The sequence below is a fragment of the Candida margitis genome (assembly GCF_024628925.1).
Source record: "Candida margitis strain CBS 14175 chromosome Unknown scaffold26, whole genome shotgun sequence".
Classification (NCBI taxonomy): domain Eukaryota; kingdom Fungi; phylum Ascomycota; class Pichiomycetes; order Serinales; family Debaryomycetaceae; genus Lodderomyces; species Lodderomyces margitis.
In genome coordinates this window covers 1-14,611 of record NW_026261750.1, presented here as the reverse complement: position 1 = coordinate 14,611, position 14,611 = coordinate 1, and the positions used below count along the sequence as shown (strand labels likewise).

At 39.7% G+C, this 14,611-nt stretch overlaps 4 protein-coding genes and 1 pseudogene across 5 annotated transcripts; 3 read left to right on the top strand and 2 right to left on the bottom strand. All coding sequences in view use genetic code 12, as the record gives it.

Annotated features, from left to right (window-relative positions):
- Nucleotides 1–61: 61 nt before the first annotated feature.
- Nucleotides 62–5,596, top strand: CANMA_000861 (putative ubiquitin-protein ligase; the record flags this gene model as incomplete). Its single annotated transcript, XM_051818257.1, has 1 exon — nt 62–5,596. The coding sequence occupies one exon, from the start codon at nt 62–64 to the stop codon at nt 5,594–5,596; it is 5,535 nt and encodes a 1,844-aa protein (XP_051673463.1).
- Nucleotides 5,597–5,614: 18 nt separating this feature from the next.
- Nucleotides 5,615–10,843, bottom strand: UBR1 (E3 ubiquitin-protein ligase; the record flags this gene model as incomplete). The annotated part of the gene is made up of 1 exon (XM_051818256.1): nt 5,615–10,843. The coding sequence occupies one exon, from the start codon at nt 10,841–10,843 to the stop codon at nt 5,615–5,617; it is 5,229 nt and encodes a 1,742-aa protein (XP_051673462.1).
- Nucleotides 10,844–11,170: 327 nt separating this feature from the next.
- Nucleotides 11,171–12,424, top strand: TYS1 (tyrosine--tRNA ligase; the record flags this gene model as incomplete). Its single annotated transcript, XM_051818254.1, has 1 exon — nt 11,171–12,424. One exon carries the CDS (start codon nt 11,171–11,173, stop codon nt 12,422–12,424), a length of 1,254 nt encoding a protein of 417 aa, XP_051673461.1.
- A 168-nt stretch (nt 12,425–12,592) lies between these two features.
- QCR9 (ubiquinol--cytochrome-c reductase subunit 9) lies at nt 12,593–12,935 on the top strand (the record flags this gene model as incomplete). The annotated part of the gene is made up of 2 exons (XM_051818253.1): nt 12,593–12,604; nt 12,744–12,935. The coding sequence occupies 2 exons, from the start codon at nt 12,593–12,595 to the stop codon at nt 12,933–12,935; spliced, it is 204 nt and encodes a 67-aa protein (XP_051673460.1).
- Nucleotides 12,936–13,704: 769 nt separating this feature from the next.
- CANMA_000857 lies at nt 13,705–14,611 on the bottom strand (annotated as a pseudogene). The gene has a single exon. A coding segment is annotated over exon 1 (907 nt).

Below are 14,611 nucleotides of genomic sequence, written 5' to 3'. Positions count from 1 at the left end.
ATAAAAACAATCCTATCCTTATAAACTAATTACCATTCACAGGTGAGGATACACTGTACCCATGGATGATCAATTGAAACAGTTTCTATTTCTTCTTCCCTCGCAGTGTAATTTTCATTATGATAACCATGTCAGGAAGGAAATAAGAAGAGCATTATTCCTATCAGTCACAGATAATGGAAGATATCTTGATCGAGTATTTCCAGAGTTGTCAAACCCATCTGAGGAGCTTGAAAAGGATTTGAATTGGAAATTGTCGGAGTATCTGGAATCTATCAATGCAGGTAAATACAGACACGTTGAACAAGGGCATTTTGCTTCTCATCCAAATCGAACGTGCTCAAGAGTTTTCAGACGAGGGGAACCAATCATTCGATGCTTAACGTGCGCATACGACCAGTCCTGTGCATTATGCTCTCATTGCTACCGTCCTTTGGAGCATGAAGGGCACGAGATTGTCATTCAAATTTGTATTCGCGAAAACGGAGGCGTATGCGATTGTGGAGATCCAGAAGCCTGGAAAGCCTCAAGTCAATGCGCACATGCTTCTAGTGATCTTGAGGGTTCTGATAAGAAGCTTCCTAAGAATTTTCAGCTAGCACTAGTAAAAACATTTGGCGTAATTTTAGATTTCCTAATTGACATTTCGATAAACTGCGATATGCATTTCAGTTCACCACAGGAAGTAGACTTCAAGACAGTGCAATATAACTTTGCATCCAGCACACTAGATCCCCACAAATATGGTATATGCAGCAATAATTTGGCCGACGGCAATAACGACAAATTTTATCTTCAATTGTATAATGATCAAGTGAGACACTTTAGGGACGCAGCACAACGCGTTCGTTTAGCAAGCCAAAAGTCTAACGAATTTGCTAAAATGGTGACAGAAAGGGTGCATAATTTCGGGAAAGCAGAAGTGTTAGCTTCGAAAGATATAAGCCTTTTGTTGGAAAGACAAAAAATCTTGAGCGCTACTGGACTAGCGTCATCTATTCGAAGCGAGAGAGACGTTTTTCGTGAAGCAATGTGTCAAGATATGATTGTATGGCTCAGTGAATTTACAGAAAGCGAGTTTTTCAGATCAAGTATTACGACTGAGGATTTATTCGCCCAGGCATTTTGCGAGAAATGGCGGCCCGGGTTGATTAACAAGCAGGAAGCAAGACGAAACGGTAACGGCAGGGCAGGCGTATTGGGTGATGATTTCGAAATACCTAAATTAACAAGTGAGAACCATCGCACTCTATGGGTTGAAGAAGATGCGCAACAGACAGAAATACTTTGCAAACATTGCGGAAATCGTGAGTCAGTAAACGCTTCTGCAGTTGGATCACGATTGCAATACATGATGTTTTTAAACCTAAGATTATGGAAGGCTTCTCGTGAATTGATGCATGTCATGTATTCAACATCCTTAGTCACCAATGCCAAATACAAACATATAATGTGCAGCCAATACATGGAAATTTATACGGGAGCGGCAGACCAATTTCTATCCCTAGACAGGGAGCCCGAGCTCAATGTCATGTTTAGCCTTTCCATTCAACTTTTTTCTAATCCGCGCAATTCCGAATCAATAATTAAAGAAGGTGACTTCATCTCGGTCCTTTCTGCAGTTTTTGTCTTTTTGACATCGGAGAAAATACTGGAAAGTACGCTTAAAAACAGAAGAAGCCGCGAGATTTCGATCAGAAGTCTACGCAACAGACGATGGGGCCAGCTCTTTCTCGACATTGGCTTTATTATAAGTAGGGGCAAACAGTTTTACGATGTTTCCAATGATGATATTTCCCGCGCAGTTTGTGATCTCTTGGGTCTTTTCCAAGGGAGGCCCGTGATGAAGAGAGAAAAGAACAATCACGTTGAGTATGAAAATCCTGACTTTTCAACGTTTTTCAACTCAGCGCTGGTGATTTACAAATTTGCAGATTTGAGTGCGCTGACTCTCAATAGTTGGTCAAGCGATGTCCACATCCGACAAACCAAGGCATTGGGTGCCATTGGGTACGTTATCTCCTATTTAATAACATTGGAATCCCACAACATAGAAGGTATCAATTATGAAAATACCGATATAAAGTCTCTTGCGCACAGAAAGACCATAGCGGAACCAATGACTAGGATAGCATTAAAAGCTTTAAATTGGGATGATGACAACGTCAGCTTTCTTCATCCATTGCACTCATACGTTTGCTCCTTAATCGAGTCTGCTCAGTTTCAAGACTGGGATGGTTTAGTTGAAAAGTTCAAGGAGGTTGGACTGAGAATAGGTTTGCCAGAATCATTTTCCGTGGAGTCCTTAATTTTTGACTACCCTATAAAGACGCTAGTGCTCATGTCACAAATAAAATGTGGTTACTGGGTTCGAAATGGGTTTACTGTGAAGTCTCAATTGCATTTGTACAAAAATACCGGATTGCGTGAATATGGGTATATGAGAGATTTGTTCTTGATTCAAATCTTTAGCTGTATATGTGATCCCGACTTTGTGGGTTTTATGATCCTTGACCGTTGGATGTTACTAGGAGACTGGGCTTATTCAAAACATGAACTGCCGTATGACGCACAAACTTTACCCTTTATCCTCGAGGAGTGTGCTAGCTTTTTTATTCATTTGATGACCGAAAATTCGTCCTTAAAGGGTCTTTCCGAGTCAGACGTAGGTAAAATCAGGATCGAGAAGGAGATTATTCATAACTTGTGTTTTGGACCGTTGAATTATAAAAAGCTATGTTCTTGCATATCTGAAAGAGTGGTTCTTGACAAGCGTTTTGAGATAATATTGAATAAAATGACAAACTATACGAAACCAGTGGGGAACAACGACTCAGGAATGTTTGAGCTCAAAGAAGAATATTTAGAAGAGGTGGATCCATACTATTTCAATTACTCGACAAACACTAGAGACGAAGCTTTGACATTCGTCAAGGAACGGATACACAAGGTAACAGGCAGTCCCTTAAGCAGCATTGTTATTGAGCCTGACTCCAATGTAAATGACATCTTGGACATTTACAAATACTGTGGAAACGTTTGTACTTCAGTTCATTTTACTAAATTTGTGATCAAGATGTTGTCCTTTATTTGGAAGCAAGATTTTGACAAAGTCGAAAGCTTGATGGAGACCACTTTGCACTTGATACATGTTTGTTCGTTGGAGAGCCTCATCGACACACAGAAGCATGTATCATTTTTCACCAGGTTTGTGTCAGTGGCGTCCGACTACTCGCCTGTTTCTATTAGTGTACTTTTAAGTCGGTTCCTTTTGGATGAAAGATATACAAAAGTCCATGCTAAAATACGTGCTATTATGTGCAAGCTAGAACAGAAATACTCATGCCTTGAAAGCATCATTAATGAACAATTAGTGGGTTGCGGTTTAGGGCACATTACTATTAGTGCACCAAGTGAGGTCAGTTCAGAAGATGAAGTCTCAAAGAAGAAGAAACTTGCAAAATTGAGGCAAGAGAAATTGCTCAACAAATTCAAGAAACAACAAGATAAGTTTTTAAAACAAAACAAAGATAATGCTATAGAATGCGATGATGCTGAAATGGAGGAAGATAAATCGGGATCTCCTTGGCGCTTGTCAGATGCCAACTGCATCTTGTGTCAGAATGCCAGTTTGGACTTAGGCCCATTTGGTATTATCGCAAACATTGGAAAGTCCTCTACTTTTAGAAATGTGCCCTTCGAGAACGCATATTGGTTTTTGAAATCCTTCTCGGACCCAGCAAATTTAAACAAAAACCCTAGACAATGCCGCGAGTCACGCTCTCACGGTTGGAATGAATTTATGGCGAATGTAAAGGAAAATAATGCATTTGGACCTGGATTTGACTCCAATGATTGTGTTGAAAGTAAGTTGACAGCACTGAGTTGCGGCCATGGAATGCACTTCAAGTGTTATCTTAATTACCTTGAAGGAATTAGAACAAGACTAAACCAAATCACTCGAAATACATTCGAGAATCCCAAGGTGAAGGAGATTCTTTGCCCTTTATGTAAAGCAGTTAACAACGTCTTCATACCTGTTTTCAGTTCAGATCATCGAGAAAGTATGGAGGAATTCTTGTCCACTCAAGGCAGTCAGCATATAAACAAAAGCCCACTTGATGAAGATTGCATTTTTAATTTGATCGAGTCTGCAAGTTCCAATTTTACAGTTTCATGCCTGGTGGAGGGGCAAACTTGGCTATCGTGGCTAAAAACTAATCATGGTGGATTCAATACGTCATGGAATAGTATCTTAAATTCAATTGCTCCTATTACATTTCCCAGGTCCTTTGAGTCAGCATTGCCTATGATATTGTCCAATACCATAAAGTCAACAGAAATTGCCTTACGTGGCGTTGATTCGGGACGAACGTTAGTCTTTGATCAGATTCCTAGCAAGTCACTTATAACTATGAAGGCAATGAATGAATTGCGCTTGTTGATGCAAGTTGAAGAGATTGACTCCATTGTTAGACTTACTGATGATGCTTTAGCAAAAGTATTGGCAAAAATTATGTCCTTTTCGGCTACTGGAATCAACGAGGCCATAGCGGAAGCAGATTTTACCGACTTACTAATTGAAATCACACCATTAAATCCATTGAGACTCACTTTTAATCAAGTTTTAAGGGTGACTTTTGTTGGCCATGTGATTCAATGTTTGTACGTGCTAATACGAGGCATAAGGTCCAATGTCGTTGTCAACAGTTGGAACTATAGTATTCACGACATTCCCCAACTTACAGACATAGAGCCGCTGGTGGTACCAGAGGTGATAAAATGCTTCAACATGTTGGGAGGGAACGATATCACTGCCCTAGGTAGGAACATTGGGCAGATACTATACACCATGGTGGTGAAGTCAGTGACTCCATTTTTGCGCAGAGCTGGCATATATGCGTTTATACAATGCAACAACTCGGAACAGTCGAGTCCCAATATCAAATACAGAGGGTCCTTGGAAGCAGACGAGTTGTGTAATTTTATGAATATTCCTACAATCTCAGAGACCTTCAAATACTTTTCGGATTTAGAGTCATGGGAGGGAAAGTTGCTACATAATTTTGCCACTATTTTTATCCCCAAAACTAACAGAGTATTATTGGCTAATCGAGAATTGGAATATCCTGGAATTTTCAAATTGATTGATTTACCAGACAGACTTGATGATTTTTTCACGCAGTACTATTACCTGGAGAAGTTTAGCAAACCGTACCAGAAAATAGAGGACCCAGCTATTTGCTTGGTCTGTGGTACAGTTGTCGATCTACAAAACCAAGCCGTTGGGACAGTCGAGGGTCAGTGCACTGCACATTATTCGAGGGAATGCTCGAGTGAAGATGGCATCTTCTTGTTACCAAAGGACAGGGTTATACTATTACTACACAAGTATAAAGGGTCCTTTCATACCGCACCATATTTAGATGATCTGGGAGAATTGGCCGATGACAACAAAAGAGCTAGGACTTTGCATTTAATGCAGTCTCGATACGATGATTTCATCAGAAATGTTTGGTTAGACCATAACATCGCGAATTACATCGCAAGAAATTTGGAGAGTGTCTTGGATCCGGGCGGTTGGGAAACTTTATAGTACTATATATGTATATATTTACGTGAACATAAACTCTTGATCATCCTCGTCATCATCAACAGCATCCCAGACTTCTTCGTCATCTAGGTCCATACCATTTCCAGCACCAGCAAGGAACCCAAAATTTGGCATTACCATGTTGGGGGTGTGTCCAAACAATGGTCTCGACACATGGCTATATAGGCCCTGGTTTATCCAAAGTCTATTCAATTCTTTGAATTTTCTTTCATTTAATGTAGCTTTACCTTTGGTTCTTACTCCCTTTGGTTCCCCGTGCTTTGTCACATAAGGACCTGGAATTTCAAGCAAAAGTGAGTTTTCACCCACGAGGATGCTGATTCGCAAGAGGTTTTTCTCTGGGTCAAAAATTATTCCAAATCTGGAGCATATTTTCATGTGACTATGTTGATCACGTTTGTTTAGCCATTGACCACAAAACATACAGATGCATTTGCGCAATACATTCTTTTGGGATAATTGTAATAATCCGCCTTGGTAATCCTCTGGCAAAGTACATAAATGAATCTGTCCAGGAAAATCAAGGGCAAGAAATTGATCAGCAGAGCCAGTGTGATTTGTGTCGAATGCTATCTCGTATTCTTTATGCTCGAGTGTTTCTGGCGTTTGTATACGAGCAAAAATCTCTTCAAGGGAAGGTATTTGCAACACTTTGGTCAATGGGTCGACCCCAACAATGTTTGGTTGATTTTCAATCTCGTCAGCCATTTGAGAATATGCCTCACCATCAATAGTATACGAACCACCACATTGGCTTAGTAAAATGTGTTGAAAAATAACCACCTGCCTCAAGTACACACCCACAATTTGTTGTGTGATTTCAAAAATGTGACGTCCATATTGTTCAAAAATCAGTGGTAAACCTAAGTTTGACCAAATCTGAGCAAAACTTTCAAACCCGGACGAAGATGCATTCTTTTTCTGAAGTGTCTCAGAATCGATGTCCTCAACTAAGTCAATTTTAGTACGAGCCATCAATTTCCCAATAATTCTTGATACCCCCTTTCTAGCTAAAACGGCTAGCGACTGCTCAGAAGTGAAGAACAGAACCAAAGTTTCACTAAATACTCCATTTTGGAAGTTGGGCTCTTCTCCCAGTCTTGAAAGAGACTCTTTTCTATGTTTCCACGTCTCTCTGTCCCATGGATCACAAAGATCAGCCATCATCACTTGGCCCTGAATCAAAGCTTTGAACAAGGTCTTTGTACCATGGGGAATCTGGCTCAAGAAGTCAGAGTATCCAGATCTACCATTTAACCGAGTACCAATTTCACTCATTTGTATGGTACTACCCATATTCAAGATCCAATGGTCATAATTGTTTTCATACCTGCTCTTCAGTTCAGTAAAATGTTGGTACTCGATTCCATGATCTTTGGGCACAAATAAGTGTCGTAAGACATCCATCTTTCTCTGGCTCGGGCTGTCAAGCACCAGCAAGCGGGAATTATCAAACACAATATGGTGCAATCCCGAAGTTTCCAAAGGCTCGTGTGCCACAAAAGGCATAAAGGCATCATGATAGGTGCGGCACAAGGGGCATGGGTAGTACTTAATATTTCCAGCTCCCCTTTTAAAACATTCATGATGAATCCCGTGACCACAAGATGAGAAAACAGGTCTTTGGAATTCAGTCCACTTTGAGTAAATATTATATCCTTGGCCAAATTCAGACTTATTCGAATATGCATACAAATCTTCAGACCAAGTTCTTGAGAGATTAGGTTCGAAGAGATTACCGACCTTCCAAAATAACGGAGCCTCTGTGGCAATTAGGAAAGTTCCAAACGCTTGACCAGCAGACTCCTTTTCTCCGCAAATGACACACACCCTCGCATCGCCTCCTTCTTGTTCTGCTTGCTCATCATGCTCTTCATTCAATTTTTTATTCTTCTTCAAAAACTTTGCTTGCCTTTTTGAAAATTTCTTCATAATTTTCATCTTTCTTTCTTCCGACACTCTTTTTTCTCTCTCAGCTTTGGATTCAAATAATTGCGTCTTGCGTTTTTTAAATGATTGTACATAATCTTCTCCGAAACAACTTACCAAGTTTTCAAGGATTCTTGGGTCCTTGACTAGAAGCTGTTCCACTAAGTAATCGGCTTTACGTATAACAGTCTTGGACATATTGGATTCCACTATGGTCAACAACAAGTCACAGATAGGTATATCGATAAACAGTTGGCACAAGTAGTCCTTTCCATGAATACGTTCGTCATCCAACATTATAGCATGTATCAAGTGCAATAGCTGTGGGAGATAGGATTCATTTCCCGAATCAACAGCCACTCTTAAAAGCTTGTGTATGACTTTAACAAACAATGTGGTTTTCAAAAACGCACCCAATTCATTATCCATGGTAGGATTTCCAGAAAGGGAAATATGGGGTGACAATATGACTTCTTCCTCTGTAACATTTGTTGTTTTTGACAACTTTTTCGTCAATACATCGTACAACACCTGAAACTTTGATGGATCTAAAAATAGTCCCATAGGATCTAGCTGCGAGTAAACCGAATCCTTAAGTCTGTATAGTCCCGTATCGAGCAACGCTGACGGCGGCTGGTAATCAGCAATGTCGTACAAAATTTCGTCAAATTCCGGCAAATCACAAATATTAAAGTCCACTTTTGACCTCAATGTGGTATAATTTCTAGCTTTCTCACACAAATAATAAGCCAAGAATTTCTTTGTTTCCTCTAGCTCCATGTCCTTGGTTGACAATTGGCTAAACATGGATCTATCAGTAAGCAACTTGTACACAAAGCCAACAAACCTTTCGACTATCGAAAAGAATCGCTCCTCGTATACCGTAGCATTATAATCCACCTTGTTGGTAAACCAGTCTTTCAACTCCCATCTCGCTAAAAAGTTTCTCACCATTTCTTCGGAATTTCCAATCAACAATGCAACTTGTTGTAAATGCACATCTCGTGCAAAGGTAAAGTCGGACATTCCAGGCCCAAAGTACATACTTGCTTGGCGCGATGCAGAAACCCCATTTCTAATCCAAAAGCCAATTTTGATTTGTGACCCAAGTACAATACTTCTAAGTGAAGCATCAGACAACATTGTTACCGCTCTATTCTGGTCCCCCAACAAAGGATACACACCATTATAGCCATTAAACTGAATTAGATACGACAAGAAGCTTGTCAACGGATGAACAAATGCGTGGGTATGCTTACTCACCTTGACGTTATCTAAGCCGCATTCAACTCGATACATCTCTTCACCAGCAAGAAAATTTGTGAGCTTTTGAATTACCCAGTCCAAGTTAGGATGGTCAGATTGACTTGCTGCTATATTTCTCAACGAGGACAAGATGGGCGCCGATATGACTGGATGAAGCCTGAACGTCATCAGTTCTTGCTCCACATGATCCCCACATTTCCTAGTCATTGGTAAAAAGTCGTGGAAAAGCTTTAAAAACAGAACCAAAAAGACGAAATTTCTAGGGCGCAAATAAGCTTGTAACGCCTGTTGTCCTAAGTTTGCTGATGAAAAGTGCTCAAAATCGTGAATACCTCTAAATATAGCTGTTTTTAACCTTCTTTCTTTTTGTGTGTCTTGATCAGAGTCTATGAATATACAGTGCCCAATTCCTTCATCCCAAACAGAACAACTTTCCTCTATAATTGTGGCAAGTCCGTTGATGATATAGTTAACATGGGATGACTCTAGGAGCTTCTTCACAGTAACTGGGCATGTGTAAAGCTGAGAGGATATCTCAGTTATCAAGTTTAAATGGTCTTCTCTATCCAGGTATGCGCAAATCGCTAATAGCATGGGGTATATCTCGGTGAATTGCTTGGCAAACTTCCCCTTCAACTCAATGTTGGCGACAAGGAGCGGCAACAATATAGCAACCATCTTTTTTCGAACGAGCTTGGGGAATCTGATTTGATATATCAAGAGAATCTGAAATCTTGAGAGTGGAAGTTCCAAATCAGGTTCTGCTAGAAGATATATTAATCGCTCACGTAAATCCAACCCGCTGATCGGAGATCTTACTTTGTTTGAATTGAACCTGGTAACGAACTTGTCCTCAATTGGGATACCATTCTTGTAGCACTCATCCATATTTCCATTCGTGAGACCACGAAGAAACTCCTCCGGAAAAACCTTTGCGAATTTGTAGTCATTATCTAGAAGGAGCTGAGTTAATACCTCTTGACTTTTTATCTTGAAGGCTTCATCATAGGAGTCTAAAATATCATTGAACCAGAAGAAAATTCCTCGCACAATTACTTCGCGAAAAAGATCTCTTGTTGAAACAATTGTGGATACTAAACCACCCCGTTCGACAAGCTCTTTTGATTTCATCAACTCTTCATATGTATCTGCTCCCTTTAAAACACAATAACCCTCTTCGTCAATTTTTCTCGCAATTTGAGTTGCTTTATTATCGTTGCATGAGAGTCCTAACCTTATAGCATGTATTGCCTGGCCCAAATCATGAAACTCATCATTCCACAATATCAAGTTCCAATAGCTCGAGTTTGCATCAATTGCACCACCATATTTTCCACCTGGCAAGGAGAAGTAATTGGACAACGATCTTGGGTTGAAGCTGAGTAATCCCTTGTTCATATGTTCATGAATTATTGGCAACGTGCCAACATTTGAATTTGTAACGTCTAACACATAATCGAGACAAACCTTTACAACCAGATACAAAAATTCGTAATTTGGTTCATCAACCGGGGTCAGCTGTGATGTGCTAGCTGCCTTTTTCGCAGAACATTTACAGTGCAAAGTGGCGACAAACGCTTCGGGATCTCCACAGTCACAAACCCCACCAGATGTCCCACTCGATGTATAAACCAGCACTGAATGACCTATGTGGTCTTGTTCATTAAAACAATACGAGCACAAGACACACGTGTCGTCGAAACCGCACTCCTCACATCTGTATACCAGATCGCCTGCCTTGAATAGTCTAGCACATGGTTTGTCGATTGGATGAGCATATTCTTTGGACTCAGGTTTTTGAAGCGATGGGAGCATATCCAAGTTTTCCAATGTGAAATCTGAATTGACAAGCTCAGATCGCGCTGAGTTTGAAATAAGCGGGAGATCAGGAAACAATCGCAGTAAATATTCACCATTGTCTGTCGATATAAAGTATAGTGCTTTGTATAAATAGTCCTTTACTAATGAAGTATTTTTAAATGAAAGAGCTGATGGCAACCCAACCAAAAATCGTTTGAGTCTATCCTCATCCATTGTGTATCCCTCTTAGTAATCAGTTATGCAAAAGGGCAGGATAAGTAATAATAATAAAAAAAGAAATGCAACAACACTTGTAGTTTTGCTAACTATCAGGTATTTTAAATGTGTTGAATTGATGATGTGGAAAAATCAAAGTCAACTGACTATATCGTTTTACTAAAGTAAATCAAATCTTTATGTTTAATTATTATAATATGCGTCGGTTCAGTCACGTGAATAATGAGATATTCAGGAAATGGTAAAAGAAAAAAAAAAAAATTTATTCTCACTTTCCAAATTGTGAAAAGTTCGGTTTACTATTGATCAACTCAAGTGAGTCATATGTATACAAATATGTCCAATATTACAGACCCAGAAGCCCAATACGAATTAATTTCTAGAGACTTACAAGAAGTTCTCAATGCTCAGATCATTAAAAATGTTTTGGAGAATGAGAAGAGGCCGTTGAAAATTTATTGGGGAACTGCTCCGACAGGAAAGCCCCATTGTGGATACTTTGTTCCAATGGTGAAATTAGCCCACTTTTTAAAGGCCGGGTGTGAAGTTAAGGTTTTGTTGGCAGACTTGCATGCGTTTTTGGACAATATGAAGGCGCCATTGGAGGTTGTCCAGTACCGTGCCAAATACTACGAATGTGTCATCAAGGCTATTTTGAGATCTATCAATGTTCCTATTGAAAAATTGATTTTTGTCGTTGGATCATCTTACCAGAAAGATGGCTCTTATGTGATGGACCTTTTCAAATTATCTAACGTGGTTTCCCAAAATGATGCTAAACGAGCAGGAGCTGATGTTGTGAAACAAGTCGCAAATCCGTTATTATCAGGTTTGATTTACCCCTTGATGCAAGCTATTGATGAAGAGCACTTGGATGTAGATGCCCAGTTTGGTGGAGTAGATCAAAGAAAGATTTTTGTGTTGGCAGAGGAAAATTTGCCAAGCATAGGATACAAGAAGAGGGCCCACTTGATGAACCCAATGGTACCTGGTTTGGGACAGGGAGGAAAGATGAGTGCTTCAGATCCAAATTCTAAGATAGATATTTTGGAGGAGCCAAAGGTTGTGAAGAAGAAGGTAAACAGTGCTTATTGTGCACCGGGAGAGGTCAAGGACAATGGTCTTATTGCATTTGTCGAATACGTCATCCAACCTATTCACGAATTAAAAACAGGCGAAACAGGCTCTTTTGATCTCACTATTGACAGGCCTGAGAAGTATGGTGGACCAATACATTACGATTCAGTTGACCAATTGAAGAAAGATTATGCCGAGGGAAAGCTAGCACCCCCAGATTTGAAAATCGGGGTTGCAGACAGAATCAATGAACTACTTGCGCCGATTAGGGAAGAATTTGAAAGGAATGAAGAGTTTCAATTGGCACAAAAGAATGGTTACCCTGTTGAGCAACCCAAACAGGACAAGAAAGTGAAGAAACCAAAGAACAAAGGTACAAAGTACCCAGGAGCTGGCAACCAAACAGGCAATTTAGATGCAGAAATGGAAGCCAATGTTTCCGCAACAGCTGATAGTGTTGAAGAAACAGTAAAGAAGTTGAATGATGTTAAGATAGAATAGGTTTAAATAGACAATCAGATGGTAGCGTAATATTGTTGTAACCAATCAATTGCTGTAAGAAAATTATTACCTCTGGTCAAGAAAAAAAAAAAGAGCATTGAAACCATCAAAGGCTTATCAACTTTCACCTTTATTGAACACCAAGTATTCATAACTCATACACACACAATGTCAATCTTTGTATGTATTTGAGCTAGACTCAGAACTGTGCTATTACCATTCACTAAGCTGGACCCTATCAGAGAGTTGGGAATTGTGGTGACAGCTGCCAAACGGTTTATCTTTTTTTTGTCAAGAAATACTAACATAGCTGATTTAGACTGGACTCGGTCGTATATTTGAAAGAAACTCGATATACGTTGGTACTATTTTATTCGGTGCTTTCGCTTTTGAAGGATTTTTTGACACTGCTATAAACAGATGGTGGGATGCTCATAATCATGCCAAATTGTGGTCTACTGTGAAAACCAAGTTTATTGAAAATGACGAGGACGAAGAGGATGACGAATAGATGTTGATAAAGGGAAAGTATAATTACTACTACTACTACCACTACTACTACATGGGGCCAAGCTCACCCGCGAGGAAGTATATACTGCTTGTGTTGTATGTAGAGTGTGTAATTTAAGAAAGATATATTTTATTTCTTTTTTGTCTTCTTGTTCTCAAGGTATCGAAGTCGACGTAGATATGCTTTGCCAATGCAGTTGTTTTATTATTTAGAGGAACTGCAATTCATTGGGAAATTTTTAAGGGTGCAATAGTCCTTAATCAATGTCGTTGGAGAAATATTCACCATGATTGGGTATACCCAAATGAAGTAGACTCTTACTTCTTGCTACCACTTAAATTAATAGTTCATCCTTTTTGATCACAGCAAAAGAGTTGACAATTTTGAGTGAAGAAATTATCGCACGGAACTTTAACAAGAATATCCCATTCCTACTTCATTCGACTGGACGATGATGACTTCGAAAATTTGCAACAAGCCATGAGATTAAGATGGAGAAAGGACAGACCCGGTGGTGAACACAGTTTTATATTGAGGGCATCCGCAGATTGGGAATTACCATTCAATCGACTGACGTTCAAACTTCCTTACCCACGTAGAGGAATCGAACGGTATTTCAAACATGCTTAAGATCCTCCCCAAAAAAATGGACCACCACCCTAGCAGATAAAGACCAATCTAAAACAAAGTACTGCAAACGAAAGATTTATTTTAATATACAGATTGAAGAATTAAAGACTAAGTGATTTATAAATTACCCTCCTTTTGCTCACAATGATTCATCATCAGCATATTCCCGATGCTCTCTTTCATTGACAATATTCTTGATTCCGTGATCACCCAATTTTTCCATCATTTCACCAGCATCAAAAGTTTTGGGAATCGTGTGCTTGAACTTCCTGGCTGGCACCTTTTGCTCAAACAACTTGTCCAATTCAGCAAATGTTCTGCCTTTGGTTTCTGGCATTTCAAACCAGGCCCAAATTGTGGCACAAATAGCGAATCCTGCCCAAAAGAACCCAGTTTTGGCACCCCATCCCCACGAAGATGGATTCAACATGTAGTTGGTGAGAACGTTGACAACAATCCCAGATACATTATAAACAAATCTTGACAACATGACTGTCTTTTGTCTCAATTTTGCTGAGGGCATTTCTGGAATAATACAGAAACAAATGGGTCCAACGGTAGAATCATAGACAAAAGTATAGACCAACAACATAGACCCTGCACCCCAGCTAGCTCCAGAAGATGATGAGCAACCCAATCCACCAATAATTAAAAGAAGAACTATCATTGTACACAAGCCACCAAAATATATTGAAAATCGTCCTAGCTTCTGTGATAAGGTCCAAGAGACAAGTGTGCCAATGATACCTAAGCAGTATTGAATGATAGAAAAAGTGAATGCGTTTGAAGAGGCTAAACCAGCTTGCTCATAAAAGTAAGTTGAGTAACCCATCAAAGTAGCACCAGTGATGTTTTGGAATAACCAAGTAAATGCAGCAATCCTCGTTCTTCTAAGATTAGGTCCACTGAAACATTCTTTGAAAGTTGATCCGTCACCGACTGAGTCTTCCTCCTTGACAATCAATTGTATCTTGCTAACCATGCTTTCCACCACCACGCTCTTGTCTGGCAAGTAGGAGTTAGTGGTCAACAATCTGGATAACGCA